This window comes from Varroa jacobsoni, unplaced genomic scaffold (assembly GCF_002532875.2).
Source record: "Varroa jacobsoni isolate VJ856 unplaced genomic scaffold, vjacob_1.0 scaffold_1367, whole genome shotgun sequence".
Taxonomy (NCBI): domain Eukaryota; kingdom Metazoa; phylum Arthropoda; class Arachnida; order Mesostigmata; family Varroidae; genus Varroa; species Varroa jacobsoni.
Genome location: NW_019214269.1, coordinates 56,160 through 77,534, shown reverse-complemented (window position 1 = coordinate 77,534; position 21,375 = coordinate 56,160). Strand labels below are relative to the sequence as shown.

The 21,375-nt window shown below is 42.6% G+C and overlaps 1 protein-coding gene and 2 long non-coding RNA genes across 7 annotated transcripts in view; 2 read left to right on the top strand and 1 right to left on the bottom strand.

Moving 5' to 3' along the window:
- Positions 1-1,038: 1,038 nt before the first annotated feature.
- Positions 1,039-21,375, bottom strand: part of LOC111269248 (uncharacterized) — a 46,926-nt gene continuing 26,589 nt past the window's right edge. For both annotated transcript variants that reach the window (XM_086972020.1, XM_086972019.1), the window contains one exon: positions 1,039-4,789. In XM_086972020.1, the coding sequence (XP_086828146.1) occupies positions 4,550-4,789 (240 nt within the window). In that variant the 3' untranslated portion in view covers positions 1,039-4,549. The remainder of the gene's footprint in view (positions 4,790-21,375) is intronic.
- On the top strand, positions 6,338-8,911 carry LOC111269249 (uncharacterized). Of its 2 annotated transcripts, none has more exons than XR_002685674.2 (3): positions 6,338-6,638; positions 6,881-6,960; positions 8,836-8,911. It is a non-coding gene; the product is annotated as an uncharacterized LOC111269249 (long non-coding RNA). The 2 variants fall into 2 exon arrangements; XR_002685673.2 differs by lacking the exon at positions 6,338-6,638 and adding an exon at positions 6,670-6,733.
- The window catches only part of LOC111269247 (uncharacterized), a 28,082-nt gene continuing 19,553 nt past the window's right edge, over positions 12,847-21,375 (top strand). Inside the window, exons 1-3 of one of the 3 annotated variants that reach the window (XR_015314519.1) lie at positions 12,847-13,199; positions 13,672-13,790; positions 17,647-18,054. This is a non-coding gene — a long non-coding RNA (uncharacterized LOC111269247). Of the gene's footprint in view, positions 13,200-13,265; positions 13,354-13,671; positions 13,791-17,646; positions 18,055-21,375 lie in introns of those variants that run through there. The other 2 variants (XR_002685671.2, XR_015314518.1) reach the window with 2 other exon arrangements.

The following is a 21,375-nucleotide window of genomic DNA, read 5'->3' as shown; positions in this document are numbered from 1 at the left end:
GAACAAATGTAATTACAGAATGGGTCAAAAGCCTGTTGACAATTTACCGAGAAAATCGCATGACAGGTTGAGAATCTTCATTTTACATCGTATATATATATATATATATATATATATACACGTATTCGTCTAGTAACCGACCACAGCGAAGTAGGTGGACTCAATGAGAACGTGAGGTGGACTCCGGGGCAATTTTCGCTTATGGTTAGACGGGGTAGCCGTTACTAGCGCCAGCGCGAACAGCCCAATCTAACCGTGTTAAAGCTAGAAGAACAAGCAGCTGAATTGGACTGAAAACAAGAAAAGTACCTGGGCAACTTACTATATGAGTATTGTGTAAATGCGGGAAATAATTATAAGGAACAAGCGTGATTAAAGATAGATGTACATATGGAGGCACGCATTTGTTGATTTTTCATAGATCATTTATCATAAAATGGCCGCTCATTTCATTAGCGCTGCTAGTTTTTTCGGAATGGAAAATTTGCCCGTGTCAAATAGTTAGACCTTAGGTTGTCTCTGCAGGACGACAGAACATGCGCATAGAATAGCATCGGTATGAAAACTAAGGAATATCAGAGCAGACTCGTGTGTGTCTACTAAGAAAACGGAAAACACTGTAACCCTTACAGTCGATGTTTGCCCCTATGTGAACCCTTTTTTAAGTAGACCGGTATGCTACTGATGGGACAATTGCTGGTAAAGGTAGATGTGTGTAACAGTGAATCGATTCTGAGATTTACCCTGAATGATAGCTGGAACTATTTAGAATAGCGGGCACATGTGATGAACGAGGTAGAGGAGAACACTGAAAGCGTCTAAGGACAAACTAATCTGCCCTGATTCTAATTCCATCACCTGTCTGTTCTCTACGCAACGTAACAGATATGTGAAATAAAGTTGATTGATTGATTGATAATTGATGAAACGTCTTTTTACTTTATTTTGAATATCGGTTAAGTCAATGACATCATTTCTCAGCGGCCACGCGATTTTCTATAGAGTTTCAATAACGAATTTCAGCTTTTTTTCTGGATAGCGATACTAAGCGTTATTTCAAAGAAACAATATAACGTTTGAAGACTTCATTCGTTTATTTAAAAAATCTCTATTTTTTTTTTATATACAAGTATAACTCAAAAAATACATTCATCTACGATGTATCGATATATTTTTCCATTTAAACAAAATATTTAGGCTACTATTCGTTGACTATTAGCCAAATGCCTACTTTTGGCCTGATAATGAACTAGCCCGATAGATGCTTTAAGCTCTCCTCTAAGCTAACTAGTCTAGTGTTCAGGTAAGTTATTGTTATTATTAGGAATAAGATGGATGCTAGTTAAAAATGCGAGATTTCCGCTCCTCGACGTGATACGATTGATCCATGGAAAAAGCAGGCAATAACGTATGTGTCTCAATGGGTATCCGTCATAACTAACGGATCACCACTTAATAAAGTTACAACAAGCAAGTTTTCGAAACAGGTTTCTTGGGTTTTGGCAAGTATCTGCAACACTTAGGTTCAACCAGGTCTAGCGAATCCAACTGGCAAGACTAGCGAGAATGAGCATTTGTAAATACTGGCGTCATCTAGTTAGCTTCCCGAAGCATAAACGGACTTGAACGGTGGCAACGTGTTTAACCTATGCACATTTAGCGAAGGTAAAGTATAAATTTCAAACCCAGCCGAAACCCTAGACAATAGTTTATCCCAGGGGCAGTTAGCTGTCAGCAGCAGCTATGCCTCACTAAGGCGATAGCGGCCTGTTTTATCCATTCAAATTCCAGGCCAACGCGCAACAAGAGAAATTACATTGTCCTAACGCATGTGGATAGTGGCTATCGTTTGGTGTAATTGCAGAAAATGGCACTGGAGATCAATGAGTGAGATCGCACCAGCAGGGGGCACAATAACCAGCCTCGTGCTACTGCGCCAAGTTCCAATCTACGTCAACAAAGTAGGAAAAAGCACGCTTGAAAAGAAACACTGAATTAACCTTGACGGCTTATATCGTCTGTCACGAAGCAGATCGAGTCGCTGGTCAATCGTTTGCGGCTCCAAATTTCAACGTGAACACTTCGACTCGTTGACATTGCATCGCTTCCTCTTCCAGCACAAATCGAACTATTTCGAACGTACATTGTCTCTAACTAGATGCCACTGCACTGTTGCAGAAATACGGTCATAAAATAAGTATGCTTCACTAGCTGGATCTACTCACGCTTCGCGCAGCATCGCTTTCATTCGCGAATCAATGGTCTCCACAAGGGGATGAACAACCGCCAACCGGTAACAGAGGCGTTGGGGCTAAGTTAGTGCGAAAAACACGACTCACTTCAAAAACGACAACGAGTGTATGTACAGAAAAATGTATATTTACTCTTTGATACCCTAATCGTATGCATAATAACCGTGCACTCTTCCATAATGTATTAGTCTGAGTTTATGAGAAAATCAATATCGATGTTCTTTCGAACTATAGAAGGTTAGTTTACACCAGTCTCACGGCATCACAAACCTATTCAACAGGCCATCTAGAGCTGGCTTATAGTATTCACGAAGCGGTGGGAGGTTTGCTGGTCTGTCTCGTACTTCTAAGTAGAGCTTTGAACTTCCTAAAAAAGTTATTCTTCTTTTTTTATCTGGATACAATCAATTGGCATCTAAATGCCCTGCTATGTACATTTACTAGTCAATCCGTTTACTTGCTTAGGCTATTTATCGTTAAATAAAGCGTCGGTTTCATTGGTAGCGATACTTAAAAGCCGATAGAAAATTTGTGATGTTTAATGATAGACTAACTGTCACACTCACTAGTGTACATTAATAGGCTATGACTAATTAAGTGTACTGTCAAAAAAGAGAAAACTCATCCCGTTTTATCGTATCACAGTCTTCTGAGTTACCTATAAAATAGCCCATATCCAGTCGTTAGTAGTAAGATATCAATGGGTAATGTTGGCCTCATCCGACATTAAAAGCATCATCTTTAATGTCGTGGATGAGCAAACAGTTAGCCACCCGTGGTCATCATAACACGTCTGAGAACTCTGCTAGTATAGCTTAGGCTATAGAAACTGATGTAGTGGTGACCCATTTGCCTACTGAAGCTAGCAGTATGAACGAAGCAGCCGTACACCTAGGACTCGAAATGTTAAAATGTTTGTTCCTTCACAATATATTGTAACTCTCTTAATTTATACAATCGTATAATTTGCCAAAGTTAAGTTTTTGCATTTTTTGTTCTTTTTTTGTTAATAATGGACCTTTTTTTTTGCAACCTGTTCACTTTCGAAGATAAACTTTGGTTCTTTTCGAAGCTCGCAGGTGTTCCACCGGCTGTAGATCGATGTCAACGTCGAACGAAGCACCGTCAGAAGCGAAAGTCCTTTATGAAAACTTCACGTAAATATCGTCCGTCGCCATCTTTCAGTCGTTGATCCAATCTTATTAATATCATTTGACTTACAAATCGTCTGATAATTTTTTTGCTTTATTTTCAAGGCGTTTTCCTCAGTCCGCAATAATTGTGCGCCGGCCCAGTGACGCGCCCCGTGTTGTTACTACGAAGGCGTGCGCTTTACGACGGCTACTAGAGCAACTGGTAGTATTTCTGATTGCTGACACTGATTTGTCTTGGTTTAGGTACGATCTAGATCCCATACGATTTGCTTATCTCGTGAGCGCTCACGCTTGGGTGTGGCAAAAAGTGGTCCGTCTCTCGTCTAGGCAATACAGCATATAAATGACTCACGTCCTCTAGACTGTTACGTTTCTCGTAAATAGATCTGGCGCCTAGCTGCCAATTTTTCCTTCGGAGTTGTTTCGACACCATAGGCGACAGGAGATTTGTAAAGCGGGATGGATCTAACGGTTAGTTTGATCTAGTAGTTGTACTGATGTGCAGTTGAATAAAGCTATAAGATAAATATTTGCCCTATATGGCACCTTTTTGAAGGCAGGCAAACGGAGGGACGGACGGCTTTCTCATGCATTGGACAGTCATCCGATGGACCTGGTTTTCTTAACGAAACGCATATCGTCTAGCTGAATTAGAAACAGCACAAGGCTCGAGGGGGTGTCGTTCACTGTGGGTCAATATGATAATTTTAATTTGGGTTCATGTTGCTTTACTAAAAAGAACTCTCAAACTCGATTTACATAAAGACGAATCGTATTCTTTTTTTTGTGAATGTACCGAGAAGTAACGAACCTGCCACAATGTATTAGACAAATACAGTTTGATTTAGAGACAATTTGTCCAGCTTTGTTCGCATCTCCCCTGTCTACAATAGCGGAGGATACCGGCTCCGCCAGAAAACCTATGAAAAATGTGCAAATTTCTTCGTATGCCCTATACTATTGTTCCTGATGCTCAGAAATCGCCTTGGTCTGGATTGAGCATAGCCCCTTCTTGATCCTTCCGACCATAAATAGACTTTGTCCTTCGGCCACAGTATTCTAACTGTGATAAATGTTAATAGTTAAGTTTGACGTCGTTTAAAGTTATCACGTCGACTTTTCACAGTATAGTTACGAAAACCATCAGACCTGTTTTACAAGCTTAATTGTGTAGTTGTTGTTGTTGTTGTTGTTCACCTTGTGCTTACCAGGAGAACTATCGTCGGACAGATCCGAGAGAGAAGGCACCTTCTGGACGGAGTCACCAGTGAGTGGCAGATCGCTTTGCAGATGATCTTCTGCGCCTCCATTTACATCGGGGTGATTGTAGCAACCGACAGCTCGCGGACGGCGCATCCCGATCGACAATTGAAACGTAATGTGCTACAGTAAAACACATAAAAGATACCAGTTAGAATTATATAGAGGCTCTGAACGATGTTGCGGCCATCTTTAGAATAGGTCAAAATTGCCCCATTCACTGGATAGGTACAATGATAAAGATTCGTCGAAAACGTAAAGTTGTACATATCGTATTTTTAGAACCTTTGATGGGCGAGTGTCGCCGCCGGAGGACGAAATTAGTTCATTTAGAGTCTATCGGGCTGTTTGTCAATTCTTTTAGCACGAAGTCGGCCGTTCTCGTATGTGAGTCCGTGGCTGCAGAGCTTCTCCGATAAACGAAATCAACCCATAAACCCATGATCAAAAGCTGCTGTCCTTTATTTGAGCTTTCTATATTGTAATTACGTATACATATAACAGATCCATAGGTCTAATCTAGCTTGATTTGCCCCGGGATGGAATGGCCAGACGTCGTAAAGCCACACTCAATAGCGATACAGCTACTGTTCGAGATGCATTTATTAACGAAAGGTCCGTCTGTGTGTCGAACACGTTCTCCTCCTATGACTAAACCGTTCTAGTGAATACCAGCTGTATTTCCTTTGACAATTAACAGAACATGTCGTTGTAAATATTGGAACGTACGAAAAACAACATCAGAAACAACAGACAACAAACACATCTTAACTCAGCCACCATACACCTATATGCATGCAAACAAATTCCTCTGTTAGCCACCCCATACGATAATTGAGAATGATTTAGAACTAGTGTGCCTAGCAATCGAGGCTTCTCGATGCTCATTGAACCCTTTTCCCAATTTCTCCTCGCAATGTTCAACTATTGACTGAAGCGCATTACCTGGTGTAAACGTTCCCCCAGATCACCGAAGTTTATTCTCTGACGCATCACGTATTGTACGTTCTGGCTTACATTGTCTCCCCCTCTACCCGGACCCTATCCGGACCAAATTTTTCGAACCACAAGTGACGATCAGTCAGTCACGTTCCACGATGTTTTCGTGACGGCGCAGTGTCTGTTTGTTAGAATTGGAGACAAGTGGCAGTCTAAACCTGAATCCAAACTTTATTTCGTGCTAGAACGGGCCAGCGAGCCAGTTGAACTAACGTTCGACAGCGGGATGTAAAACCCAAAAACGTTTCTTACAGTTACTTTCATCATACCGAACCGAATTAAATAGAATAAAGCTAATATCGAAAGCATAACAGAAACGTTTAAAGGCGTGATTAGATGAGCTAAGTGAATCGGGTGCATTTTCGCTGGCGTCTCTTAGGCAATCATTCATCGGAGTCTGTAGCATCGCATGGATATTGTAAGCACACGTCGCGCGTCACGGTAGGCCAAAGGCGTTAAGTGCGATAGCTAGTATGCTATGGATAGGTTCGTGCACCTCATAAATCCTCACTCTCTCTTTGCGTCGCCTATTCCATCGTTATTTGAACGCTAGCGGCTAAGCGAGCGTCGACATTGGCACTCTATTTCTGCCATTCGGTCCGACCAGCGGTGGCTGCTCAGTAGTGTTACCATCGATGGCCGCGACAAGTTTTGTTACCCGTCTGACAATCACTGGCTCTCGGTGTCTAACGGTGGCCATTGTCGTCGTTGTCATTTCAGATCTCTTTTCCAAATGACGACTTCCTTATCAGTGGCAATCAGGTCCAATCGAGGGGCGAGTACCGTCGCTCAGCTTGGGGCTCGGTGATGCCAATCATCTTTGCGACCAGTGATGACTATAAGTAACACATAGTCACTGTTGCGTCTGGTCGTTTTCGTTCTCTGGTTCAGCCAGTAATAGTCCAAACGACAAGAAGTCAGAAAGCTCGAGAGTGGGCATTATCTATAGCTTTGCCAATAGCTGCTGGATTAGGTACTAGTTAGTCGTTGTGCCTGTGTGAGACCTGTGTTCGTGCGCGGGATTTGGGGAGACCCTCATTCATTTCTAGATGCATGTGTATATACGTGGTAGTGCAAGAGTTTTCTGATAGTTTGTTTATATATAATTTAACTTCAACTTATTATTGGCATTGTTACTTCGCAACGTTTCAACTGATTTTTTTCTAGCTGTAACAAAACGTTTACCCCAATATATATATTGATATTGCTCTCTAGATTGGCTAGAGGATAAATTAGACGGGGCTCGGAGGGAACCTTCACAAGACACTGGAACGTTAGAAAGCAAATTTGTAAAGGTAAGTATAATAGTTTCATTGGAAAAGGCGTTTTTTTCGGTATCATTACTGATAAAAGATTACCAGAATACTCTTTGATCCAATGAAACAGAGCCAAAATACAAGGACGTTACTACATATATGTCGTCGATAATCTTGCTAACATAACATTACAGTGCAGAACTTTTACATAAAGCTATAGCACTTTCCTATCCGAACTTGATTGCGATACTTGTAAATAAACGACTCGACGAGTATTATGGAGGCACCGCTTGTTCAGATGGTTTGCTTCTCGAAGCGGCAAAAAACGCCCCGCGGACGGTATCCAACCTGTGTCATAACACATATACGTAACCATAGCGGGCAAACATGTTACCACTTTGCTATCGCAGAGATTAAGTATCATTGTTGCAGTACTCTTTTGGCTCGGATACGACAGGGGCCGATGGAAATGTTAAGACGAAATGAGCTTTTCCGTAGAAGCGTTCAAAGGTATTCAGGAACGGGAAGTTGGGGGTGGAGTTTCGAAGTAGCACTGAAGATCGGCCAGCGAAAAAAAGCAACAGGAAAAATCATTCGGAGTAGCATCTGTAGTTACTATGAACTTGTCGAAGCGTTAGAAGACATTTCCTTCGTTTTGGAAGTTAAACTAGAAAATTACACCGGTACTTTTCAACAACGACAAGTTCACTACGACAATTTCGAAAGATGGAAGGAATAGTGCAGTTTATATGAAACATTTCCACGATCCAATTTAGCTAATGGCAAGTGATCTGCTAATAGGCTATACATGAGGATTGTACTTCAAACCATTTCGTACATTAAACATTAGTCGGGTCTAATATGGGTACTAGACCTGACGCAGTGGTTGCGGGTTTGCACCTGACCACACAGTAAGCCTGATTACATAATAACAGTAGCTTATTTAGGTAAAGTAGTCGATCGAAAGCTGAACACTGTTTATCGAATAGAAGAAGACAAACTCGGAAACTATCGAAGCCAGTGGATACATATGATCGGTACTTGTGTCAACCATCAGTTCTATTGTTTCCTCCGAGACAAGCATTACCTCGAACAGGCGCCTTACAGATATTTGCACGTGTTCTATAGTATATTAAGCATTTGGAAGATAGGCGATTGTTAACAGCTTGATCAGAGCCAGAGTCATCTTCCCTAATGCTACAGAACTTTCTAGCCGTGAGCTAGAATGTTGGCAGTCGGGTGTTAATACTGTTGAAACTATAATCTACAGTGAGTCGTACATTAACATGGTAGAGAATTAGGAGAACCGAACACGCACACATCTTTACACCGGCTAGAGTAGGAATTCACAAGTGTAAATGTGCCTTTTCCACATGTCTAAGCGTTAGGTTCATTTTACATTTTTATATAGCGCACTACCTTGGCCATTTTGCGCTGCTACACTATGAGAACGTTACACCTGTTCTCGGTTGTTTTTAAAGATCATAGTTTAATAACGAAGATCCGCCGAAAAATTGTTGTTAAACGTGTCTAACACAGCAAAGTGAGCCTCTTCAAAAGCGGATCAAGCAAATACGTTCACTAGAAGATGATGGAACAACGTTTTCGTTACGCTTGCCCCTTTTCTCCAGCCAAATAGGATCTTCTTTGATCCTATAGTTCCGTAATAGTACGGTGATGTTTGTCGTCGGTTATTCCGTTCTTTTTTGCTTATTACGATCATATTATCACGGTCAAATCTATCGTTGGTCAGTAAAATAATGATTTCTCGAAGGCGCTGACATCAGAGGTCACAACAACAGCGCCCACACGACGATAACAGTCAAAGGAGCAGCGTCAACGGTACGATGCAACCACAGCCGAGCTATAGTAACAGCCATAACAATACTAACGGTCAGATGATTTTTCTTGCAGGCCATGGTCGTTACGGCTGCAGCCGTTACAATTACTATTGTCACTTCCCATAAGGACGTCGAACGGCTGTGTTCAGGCAAGTTACTAAATAAATTCACTAGAAAATGGATGACGTCAATTTGAACGTATGTTGCGTTGTGTGAGGATGTATATGCCAATGGCAATAGTTTTTCATTGAATGCTTTTTTACAGACAAAGCAGAAAGGGCGCTGATTCCGTTAGGTTTACGGAGGTATCTGTTCTTCAAGCGCTTGTTGGGCGTCCGGGCGAATTATTATTAAACAGCGATGCAAAGCAAATGGTTGTCTCGTTCCGACCTCGAAGACAAAAACGTAGTGAGTGTAAGAGAACCTGTCACTTCGTGCAGTATTAAGGCGCGCTGGAGATTGTTTCGTAGGTCGGTTGACGTGCGTGACTCGGAACGACGTCACATGCTTCTTGGCCATCAGTTTTAAGGTCCCAACATTTGAGCCAACTTTACTGGCATGTTCGAGTAAGAATCTGGCTCGGCCAGAAAATAAAAAACATGCTCAACAGCGAAATAAGTCATCTTGTGAGCCTATCTATGAAGCCTCGAAAAAAAAAAGCCTGATTACAATCGAATAGCACAGATCTCCTAGACGGTAAAAAGATCCTACCGGAAGAGTTACGTTTGAGTCTGCAACCGAATCTTTCACGGACGGTTAGTACTGTCAAATTCTAACCGAGACAACACATTTTTAGACGATCACTTTTGTCAATCGTACTAATTTGCCATGGTAGTAAAGTGGCAGTCCAACCGTGTTCGAGCTTTGACTCAAGCTATACGGTGGTACCTCAGGTTTCAATAATCTAAATAAATCGCGCGTCCATCTTTATCACCAGACATGGAAAGCGTACGAAACCGCTGGATGGGTCTAGAAAACAAGTACGCCTTGCTACATGGAACCGATTGTTGATAATGATACTGAACGATAAAGATAGCTTTGGTGTTATCTTTTAATATGTGCTCTCGCGGGCTAGTTTATTATCTCAGCAGAGCTGCTCTATGTCAATATCGTCTGCTAGACATTCACATGCCGATGGTCACCAAACGGTAGCACTAAGCGGAATTACCTCACAAGTACGATATGTAGCATTACAAATGTCAGAGGAAAAACAAGCCACCACTGTAACTGTTTCTTCTGTCAAGTTTGTTATCGGCCGCGAGATTAGTACGACGCCACTAGCGATGTTAGTCGAATGCTATAAACTAGTGAAGTAAAGTTATCAACGGGCAAGATAGTAACTTCCAACACTCACAGTAATTGTACAGCATCTGTCATTAGTCTAGGGGTTACGGAAGATTAAAAAGCCATTTACGGAAAATGCCCTATCTCCCGGTAACGAAACAGATATTAAGATATAGTAGCAGTGAAACAAAGATTACGCGATATAACCTGAATAAGTCTGCTGGTTGCTATACATTAGCATGTGACTTTTTATCACTAGAATAGGTCAGGATGATAACGAACTGCCCGTTAATTTTGTTTACCATAATGGCCACACTCTTAAAAAAAGTTTGAAGATATCGCAAGGTGGATTCAATCCGTATCTGTTAATCCGGGGTGAAGACCGATTTCGGATCCCCCTGCTTCAATGAGCAGTTCTCAGCAGGCTGGCTCTCTCGGCTGGTTGTGCATCGACCCGGTTAAAACAATTAATAAAAAAAAAAAAAAATAGGTTGTCATACAAATAAGAAGCCTTCATTTTCCAAAAGCCAATAAAATAACTATTTGATATATTTATTTTATGTTATTATTGAACCGTCCCAAACAATTGAAACATTGAAAACAATGACAACGTATTGTCTGCTTGAAAAATTTGAACTCCACCTGGTGTCTTGCGCCGTCTGAGCCGTCGAACGGTGTCTATACTCAGCACTTCTTCATCTTTATAACATTTTTATTAAACTATCCGATGTTTTGATACCGTTGCTCGTCATAGCGACTGACTGAATTAGCTGAATCTGTACCATTAGATGCGTACTTACCTTCTGGTAAATATCGCCATCCGCACGTCGACAGATCGTTACCGAATCTGTTAACGTTAGCGTCAGAGCTGGTTTACCGCCCACAGGCATGCAGGTGGGCCCCGTGATGTTGTGGGGGCGACTAAGTCGCCTCCTAAACTTAGAGATCTATAGTGAATAGTCATATAGGGTCGAAATGGTAAGCAGACACATAGGGTTGCTGCTGGAAAGGGCAGCCAGCGGTCTCAAGCAATACGTATCAGACGTAAAGCTCAAAGCGGTAAGCATCCAGACGGACGGTTACGCAGGCGCCGAGCAAGTTTCTTGCCCCTGTTGACGCCCATTGTTCTGCGAGTCTGTTGGCGGTTCCATAATATCGCAATACCTTTAGACTTCCAATGCAGCATTTTTGGTGAGGTTTTTAATCCACTTGGTTTGACGCACCATTGTGCATTACATAACACTGTGACCGCCGGACAACGGCTGACCTCTCTCGTTTCCCTGTCGCCGTGACCGCTACATTCAGTGATGCTTCTTTCTGGCGAATTTTCGGCATGCACATGCGTTATCGGCGGCCAACGATGCCTACTGCCCGAAGCAAGACCTAACAACTTAAACACCGGATGTTAAGCTCGAAGCATTAATTTGATTCGGGACTACTAAACCCGCCAAATCCCCCTTGTTTTACCCTCTAGTAGTTGGGAGCATCTATTGAAGTCTAGCAACAGAAATCATTCCCGGGATCATCCGCGTTGATATCGCTCTACAATGACACCTGCTGCTGTTATTTCTACTTTTTCTTTTGCCGACACCTCGGACCGCCTCATGCCACCACCTCGTTAACGACTGTTCCCAGTGGCAACGTGCAAGACAAGAAAGCTCGCAATATTCTGCCTCTCATGACAACGCTGATGAGGAACGCATATGCTGGGAACTTGGTGTCACGTTCATTCATTCAACTTCCCGCACATAAATTTTCTGTGTAGGGTGGTTTCGCCCATGGCCCCAGCCCACTTTCTTCCCCTTCTTCGAGAGACCGAGATCGTGGTCGCGCTACAAAACCGAATGAAATAAAGAAAGGAAGTGTCTCTCTGCTGGCGCTTACTAGTCGCCCGTTGCTGGATTGCCGAATGTAATACAGAGACATCTCTCAAGATTTGCTTTTAAAGAACAACGAGAAGCCACGCCGGACACGACAACTACAATGGTGATGAGGATGAATCCGATAATGGTGACTCTGACTCTGATGTGGTAGATGATGAAGCTGATCATGTTGACACCACCGAAGTGTGAACTAAAGGGTAGGTTCTCAAGTTGAAGGGAGCGGCTGCTGAGGCATCGGTGAGGACTAAATAAAAATCTCAACATGAATGAGTGCATAAGTACAACTCTCTCGTGATAAGCTCCTGCTGCTGCTGCTGCTGCCACAGTAACAAAACTAGCTACGGTCATGAATCTGCTGTTGTAGGCTAAATCATGCAAATGTTTGTTTTTGTGCAAGTCAAACCTTTCGCCGTTATGCCCAATGTTAGCGGCGGTTATTTCTTTATTTATATCCGATTCATCCGCCAGGAACGCCTGCCTGATGTATGTGTGAGGCGCCGAATTGTCATAGAGTGTGACGTATGTAAAAAGAGACACGTGAATTCATGCAGAGATTAGGGGCAGACACCAGTTTTGCGGTCACAAAAGGTAAGGCCAGAGACGCTGACCAGTATTATGAATGTAACACGGTAGGGGACTAAAACGTAGAGAATAGCTAAAGCTCGCATCTGGTTGGTATGGCCTAATGCTAGATGACGTGTGGTGACCTCAAACGAAGTTTTCTACCGAGTTCAAAGTGTACAGGCCGAACTAGTGAACGGATCAAAGCTCAATTCGCTGCTGGCATTTAGGAAAAACCACGGGTGGGTAGCGCTCGAGCTCATTCGAGTTTGACCAACAACACAGACAGGTGTTTGATACACAACCAGCGATAAAGCTTTATACTTCCGTGGATACTGCAGCGATGATAGATAGCAGCAATAAGTCGTTTGCAAAAACTGTATTTCTACAGATGTAAAAATCGCTAGAGAGGAACAAGCAAGAAAGGGAAGAAGTCTGCTACCGGTTCTCGAAACAACAACCACGACAAGTATATATGCACGTGTACAGGAATACAAACGCTCGAAGAACGAGGTAACCTGGCAAGGACGAGATCTCGAATAAGTGGGCACTATACAAGTCTGAACAGGCCGGTTTCCTAACATACGCGAGCGTACACGCTCGACCATCAACTCGCTAATGTTTGTAAGAGACACGTATGCTAGCTATGGCCCAACACATTAATTTTTTCGCTGTACAGGTGGCAGCACAGTCGGCGACGTTCCTTGAGGTACGTGAGAAGCGGTCCAGGTTTGAATCTGCACGAACACAGAAGATTCTATTTGTTTCGTATTGGTTCAAAGTGGCAGTCGTCTGTAATAATGCCCAACGCTATCTAAGTACCAAACGCGGAACGAAAAAAACGTTTTTGGGAAATTTTATTGGTAATGGAAGAGCTTAGATAAGATTATGTTTGGCAAATTCGCCAAGAAGTTCAATATTTTCGAGTTGTTATCGTTGTTCAAAATTGATTATTGTTTTATTGCTTCTCGTTTACAGCTACCTTTTTTTTTGTACCTGCTATACATGCACATTTGGAGTAAGTAGGCACATGTATCAGCCATAGCAGAGATGCGTTTAAAGTATCAAAGCACATATATACATCTAACATATTTATCGGTAAACTCAGCGACAAAAAACGAATCGATGAGAAGCAAATACAAAGTGCTAACTTAAATTTTCTCTTTGTTTTTTCTCGCCAGTTTTACGTCCACACAAAGCAATTTCAAATGAAGCCGCGCTATAAGGACTACTGCAGCGTACGGTGGAACACTACGAGAGAAACCTGCTATATCCAATCGCGTCCTACTTGTTCTCACAGGTATCGTCACTTATAGTACAAACCGGGGAGAATTTTGGCCGGATGTGAGCCCCGGCCAAAAATCTCAATGAACGTGGATTGTGCGGCAGTAGTATTACCACGACGTGCTTTTTGTCTCTCCATATATATACATATGTTTGTGTGTGTGTGTCTGGCTGTCTGCCTGCCCTGTGACTAACAGCAATAGAAAAGTCCCCATTTAGGCGAGAAGTAGCACTTCACTAAAGCACCAAAATGGCTGTTAGCGGCGACACAAAAGCGAGCTTAGCTTCTCCGCAGCCAGTAGGATGCGAAATGGTCGCAGATCAGCCCGTCATAGCACGAGAGCACCATAGTGATCGTCGTTTTCGTTTTCTCCTGCTGCTTGTCGTCGAAGCAGGGCCTAGCACAGAGGTGGGTTAAGGCCGCGACCTGTCCTGGCCACCTTACACATAGCCGCTTACTTCGATTCTAGCTAGCACCAGGTGAATGAAAAAAAGTGAAACTCTCCAAAGGCAAACGACCGGCACTATTGAAAAGCGAACCGCGTATGCTGAGTGAGAACTAAACCGGAGCTCCCAGCAGTAGTTCGCGGTAGCCGTGGTACTCCCTACAGTTAACGGCGTAGCTGTTAGGATGAGAGGCAAAGAATGGGCCGACAAGAGAGATCAAGCGGGATAAAACCTCTTTATGAATGAACGTAGTATTGGTCGTAGTAAGAGTATGTAATTTTGTCTGCGCGAATCGTATGGTTCACCTGCCCCTAGAATCGGAGCCCATTCAAGGTTGTTTGTCCTGTGGCGTGGAGAGCAGGCCTGCGCGTCTCTCTTTGGAGTTATTCTATTTCGCCGTAGCTATAGCTCTAAGCATGTATGTCTCTGTACTGCAGCATTAGAGACGGGCGTAGGCCATCGAGAAGTCCGTTGGTTGGTTTGCTTACTATGTCGGCTTCGGCATTGAGCAGCAGCCTGCTCGAAGAGCACCTGTTATCCAGGAAACGGGACCGGTAGGGAAGTGCCCGTACGTCTTGATTTCTCTACTGCAGGCTACTGCTGCTAATCTTTGTGCAATCTGAATTGCGTATTCAACTATTACAACACGTATTGGTCCATAGGAACGTGGACGGGAGTAGTCGTGCAGTTAGAGGGAGGAACTGTCGGGATTCGTATCTGTGTTTGTACACGTGAGGGGTCTAGTGTATAAGTAAAGGACTACCTAAAACGTAAAAAATATCAAAAAAAAACATTTCCTTAATAAGAACTTGATCGAAGTTCTCATTGTAAACGGAAAAGTTCTTACGGATAAAACGCGGTTCTACGAGACTTTGTCGCGTAGAAGTTATCGAGACCCTGGTTTATGCAGTTCTGTCATATGTTCCTAATAAACCGAAGATCAGCCGATTTACAAATGGCTTGCATCATTTAGCGGTCTGACTGCAAGTGATCCTAATAAAACGAATCGACGCCACAAGGGTATAGATCCATTTGGTCATCATATCACGTACCGTTTACTATTACTGCGAGTGATAATACTGTAAAAATGAGCTTAATGCACAGTATGAGAACAGTGCAAGGCTCCTGTCTGATTCCGCTAACGCTTGGTTCAACCATGCAATTTCAAGGACGAAACACTCGTACATAACATACATAGTGCATCGTAAAATAGCATTAACTCCCAAGCTTGGGCCTTGATCATTCAATAACCATGCTAGGAACTACCAATTTCAAACTAGGTATAGTTCGTTTGATTTTTATAACATCGACAAGTCGTTAACATGTTGATGTCATGATGCCCGCACTGCCGTACAGGCCCATACTGGTCCACAGCTGGTTTCATTAAGCACATGTGGCTACGGGATAGATAACAGGAATAGATGGAAGTGGAAAAGAAACTGGGCAGACAATAGCACATCTAATAGCTAGATCGATTTGTTTCCTGTTAGATTCACTATGCACAGCTGATATTGTTCCGGGACCGGATAAACAGTGATACACTGTATAGCACCACGAGAGATTTATTACAATTAGAAAAAAAAGGGGAATCTATATAACAGCAGCCGTAGCCGTAAGTTTCCTGCTATTCCGTTGCGTTAGAAAACTTATATGTTGGCATTGAAATACGTTGGGCACAAAGAACCTGTGTGCAGATCCGACCAAATGACTTACTATGTACATATACGTGTTTCAGCAAAGCCATTGATTGGTCTAAAGTAGTCAGTGGCAATATCCGACAAATGGCTGACTACGGTTTTGCCCGAGCACTTCTCTTGCTTTATATATATATGTACGAATTTTTTTTACTTGCATGTATCTATGTTAAGGACGAAGCGTTCTATCTTGGCCTAATCAGAGTTTTTTGAGAAGATCCATCTTGAACACTTCTTTAATATTTGCAATACATTTTACCTAAGCATGTTATACATGGCCTTAAAACAATCCACAGTTACGGCTCCGACCTCTCAGCGGCTTCGTCTGTCGAACGATTGTGACGCACATCATTTCCATAGTATCGCTTCCACCCTTCTAGCTTGACTGGAAGTCTACAACATCGTTTTCGATTGGGGTCGCTGGCCGGCTGGAAGTCTGTATCGGTGCCAAAAAACCTCCGACCCTATTTACTGATCCCGCACTGAGCCCGTAACGATGCGCCTGTCGTTCATTTAGCGTTTAACCTGTCGTTCGTGCAGTAGTCTATAACCCCATTTTCCAACGTAGGCAACATATGGGCGTTCGGGTGGAAATTGACGGGTATGTGTTAGCGTTCTTTTCTTTTTTTTTTTGATAAGATTGCGTTCGCTGATTGTGACCCCGAATCGCTTGTATGTACATATGTGCATAATTATGAAGTATATGGGTCTCATCATGGTAAGCGACCGCTCGAATGCTCAGCAGGACGTTGTGATGATTTCATTGTTGCGGTGTTCCCTGGTCTTCCAAGAAACTGCGTCCTTTGCGATTATTAATCCATAAACCTAGAGGGTAACAAATCGAACTCGACAAAGCGATACATTGCCCCAGCAAATAAGTAACAATTGCGTGTGTGCGTTCTGTAGAACGTTGTGAATAGAAATATTGGTTTATGCGTTAACGCTTGAATATGATTATGACAACAAAGCTATATAAGAAAAGTCGGTAAAGAGGAACGTCGCATGTAATGGTTCCCATTGGGATGATTTATATTAGAAAACATAGCTGAAGTATAGGAGCGCCGAACTATGATACGGCGCACGGAAGAATATAGCCATGACACTGTAAATGTACAGATACTGTTATAATAAAAGCCCGATTTCTAGCTAAATTGAAAGCCATGTCATTTCTCATATATATATATATATATATATATATATATATATATATATATATATATATTACACGCAAGATGTTTAGCACTGGGCTATTTAAAGACTAAAAGTCTTATCTACAGTAATTTACTACCCGGGCATCTTGCCTCCGCCTTAAGTTACCACAAATTTTCTATTTTGCTGTTTTATCATTAGTAGAATATAACATTATTGAATATTATCTTAATGTGAGATCATGTGTTACACGAGATAACATTTATTTACTCTTAGTTTTTAGCAGCTTGAAAGGATGCGATAGAGAAAACAAAAAAAAAAAAGCTGGAAAAGATACCTTCCATAACTGTTCGACAGGCCGATTTTTCTGTAAGGATGACAAACTGATGAACATAACCAGTGATACCATCCCGTGGTATTATTACAATATAGTTACAACGATTTAGGCCGATACGATGTCGATCAACAGCGCTGCAGGAGTCAAGCAGGCCAAACTGGCAATGCAGACAAGTGAAAACGGTAGCGATTTAAGCTCTACTTAGATAGGCCTATTCTGACCTGTGTTTCCTATCGATCAAACAGTCTTACGATAGGCGTCGACCGCAATACCTGCGTGCTCTCCAAAGCTGACCACATGCCCTGACGCACTCCCGGCTGAATAGCAAATGCACCATGAGATGGACCTTTGCGATATGCTGCCGCCTTTACTCAACTCTTAACTACTCGAACCCACAATGTTCATTCCGGCTGGAAAACCAGATAGACGGTTCTTCATGGAACGGTCTATTTACTTGTCCGCACTACAAGTTACTGTTATCAGGAGGAGTCATAGAGCCGGATAAGCGGAAGGAGAAAGACAGGAAGCGTCAAAAGCCTCGACTTGTTACTACTATTCATAAAAAAAGCGCAGCTTCCTCCAGCTAACTAGCCGACTCAACAAGATTCGTACGGACAAGTATTTGCAGGATGAGGCCGCCGCTGCGGCCGCAAATAAACTGAACATTTTTTAATGGATCTTTTCTTTCTTTGGTCATTTCGCGTTATCTATATCATTCCACACTACCTTATATACACTACGTGCCTACCATTAGATGTTAGTATGCATCGTAAATTCTATCGATGCCGAGTTTGCGAGACAACATTGAGGCAAGCGACGCGAAAAGCGCGCACGGGAGGAAATGAAGAAGGGAAAGAAGCGGCCAACTGGTGTAGTTACGTTATTATAGAGTTTACGTACGTCATCGTGGTAGAGCATCCAATGCTGCTGCTGCTGCTGCTGCAGGGACTAATGGCAACAAAACAGCAGGAGATTGCTGACACAGTTGGTCCTAGTCGTGATAGGGTCATTATTACCATTATTATGCTTAGGCCGCCGTTAGCGATGAGGCCGTCATATCAGAGCGATTACTGGCAGAATCAGCGATGAGCGTTAGAGGCAAGCAGAACCGAAAACAAAATCGTTAGATATTAGGTACATGGGTAGAATATGAAAGATGGAGAAGCCGGCCACATGCATAATACGAGCTATGGCGAATGCAAGTTTATAAAAAGATTAATAAAGCCATGACTCGTAAAGTCAGTCGCTGCCTCGGTCACTTCCACTTAAAAACAGGGCAATTTTCGTGTCAAAGCCCGAGCTGGAGCCGAACACTACCTAACCTTGTATTAATTGTTGTGAGATGTCAGCGCCAGGCAGGTTAAGCGCTGAATAGGTTAGGTGCAAGTCAATGTTGGCTTAAGACAGGTTAAGCTTAAGCCTAGATTAGAAGAAGGCTAGGGTTAAAATAGCTTACCTCGAAGGCGAATTATGTCTAAAGCATATTAAGCCCAATACAGGTTAGGCTTAACACAGGTTAAGCTTAAAATACGTTAAGCCTAAAACGAGCTAGGCTTACGACTGATTAGGAGCAAGGTAGGCAGTCGTACGGATGAAGTATGTATCATTACGACAATGATGCTGTGCATCTCTACATGTTCGCCTATAGTTCCTTGCCCATGATGTTTGGGGCACACGTGACACGACTCAGCTGAAAAAGGCCTATGTATGATCTAGCGCTAACTGTGCATAACACCGATAGCACTGCATTGAGTTTTTGCTCCCGTTTGTACTTTTGGAGATTACCATCTGTAGAAAGCATATGTTATATATAGGGTTGGAAAGCTACTCGCCGAGTCGGCAAGGTGATAATAGGGTAAAAGACAAACTTCGTCATAAAGTGCCTATGATGAAACCGACATAGGTATTTATCAATGCAGATAATGATTTGATTGAATTAAAGATTTCAAACGTTGCGGAAGGCAGAACGAACTGATCTTATCTCTATGGTGAAGCTGTTGCTGGGCGTAGCAATAGGTATAGGAAGTCAATGTTTAAAAAATGTATGGGTAACACAAATTTTTTCAAAATATTTTACTGCAAAAGTCAGTTTTATTTTAACTGGATCAGTTATGTACCATTCGATCAATGATTTCTTTATTATGTTATTAGACATTATATGCAGCAATATGACGTCTTTGTTGATGTTTTAACACACAGAAAACAGCTGGGGCCTTAGAGTTCTTTCAGGCAGATCGAAACTACTATAACGTAAGTCATATCTGTGTACGATATATGTATAGAAATGCGCGCGATGTCGACTCGGCGGCTCGGATCGCCATGCTTTTGGTTGCAAGAAAACGTGGACCGCTGCTTCAAGCCCCGACAAAGACCCATACATGCTATACAATTTGTATAGACATAGAAAGTAATTCACACAGAAACCTCGGTTATAGTCTATAGTCGATTGAGAGGCACAAACATTCTAAGTTCAAAAAAAAAATGCGCTACACCCGTGTGACAAGGTCATCTTGGAATCATACTAGTAGTTTATTAAGGCGATGGAAATGTCTCGATCATTCGGTCATGAATCTTCTCGTTCAGTTTCCTTATGGGCTTAAGCTGTATAAAATACTGCCGATATGAATGACCGGCAATAAGAGCCAAAAACTGAATAACAAGAGCAGGCCACGATGGGCTTTAGATTAGGCGTCAACCGCAAACGACCAAGGAGTGACCTTGAGAATGTTTCTGTCAAAAGTTGTACCGCTTCTCCCGTGGCAGGTGAACCATCAGGCGGCGGCCTGAACACAAAAGATCAAAATAATCTGGATCCCTGTTTTGCCGATTGCAACTAAAGCTCGAAGGGTGGCTGAGCTCTGAGGTTCTCTGTGAGGTCTAAAGTCTTTTGCTAGTCCTTTCTTATTTGAAAAAGAGTCTCGGTTGCTATAAGCATTGCTGTTGGTGTTCCACTCGTCTCCATTCAATGGGGGCGGTATCTGAGCGTCCCGGCTACTTCAAAAGCTTCAACTCCGACTAGTTTCCGAATGAGTCGAGTTCAACTTCAACTTTTTTTACTGACTTGCTCCGTAACATTCTAGTCTACGAATACGAGGTTCAACGTAGCTGTAAAGAATGCGTGAGAACTCTGTCTATCCGAGTAAACTATGAATTATCACAGGCGTCGTTCGCTTCTGAGTTCGCTGTCTGATTTTGCTAGGTTGACCTCATTGTCGACCTGCTTCGATCGCATACAGTATTCTCCTGTTGGACGACACAACTCAACCAGCCATTCCTTCAATGACTGTCTGCATTGTGTAAGTCCGAAGTTAAATAGCATTTACAACAAAAAACGGTGCAAACGAACTTGAAGTTAAAGTTCTGGTTTTTAGTAATGCCCTATCGGCAGGTATGTGAGTTAATGGTGGAAGTTTCCTGCATACATAAACACCCATAAATAATGTAAACGTACTTGAACTCAAAGGAATAGAACTCTCCTTACTGATATGGCGACTTGTATTTCGCCACTAGTTCTGAATCGTAGGTCAGTAGAATCATTGATAGATCAAAAGCGTGCCTCGTGAGATGTCGCAGTGGTAATGTACTTGCCTCTACTAGACTTACCGCCGTCACCGAGTGAGGAGTAATCTGGGTTTGAAATCGGCCGTAGACATACGGATCGGTTCACACTGGAAGAAGGGAGGCGTCTGAAACAGTGCTCGATAGTGACAGTGTGAGACGTAAGACTCGAAACATTAATATAGATCAGATACAGAAATATCTTTTTCACGCAGCGTAACTGTGTACCCCGTTGCTTCAGCAGCCATGAGTAAAGATGTTAGCATATTCGGAAGTGTCCTCAGGAAAATAGGACCATTCCAAGGGAAATACGCACGCCCCTAAAGCATCGTGGATGTTAGTTACGTCGAAGCGATTTGTTTGTTTTCGACCACAACAATAATTAACTCTCTTTACCCACCATACGTGCCGCCATT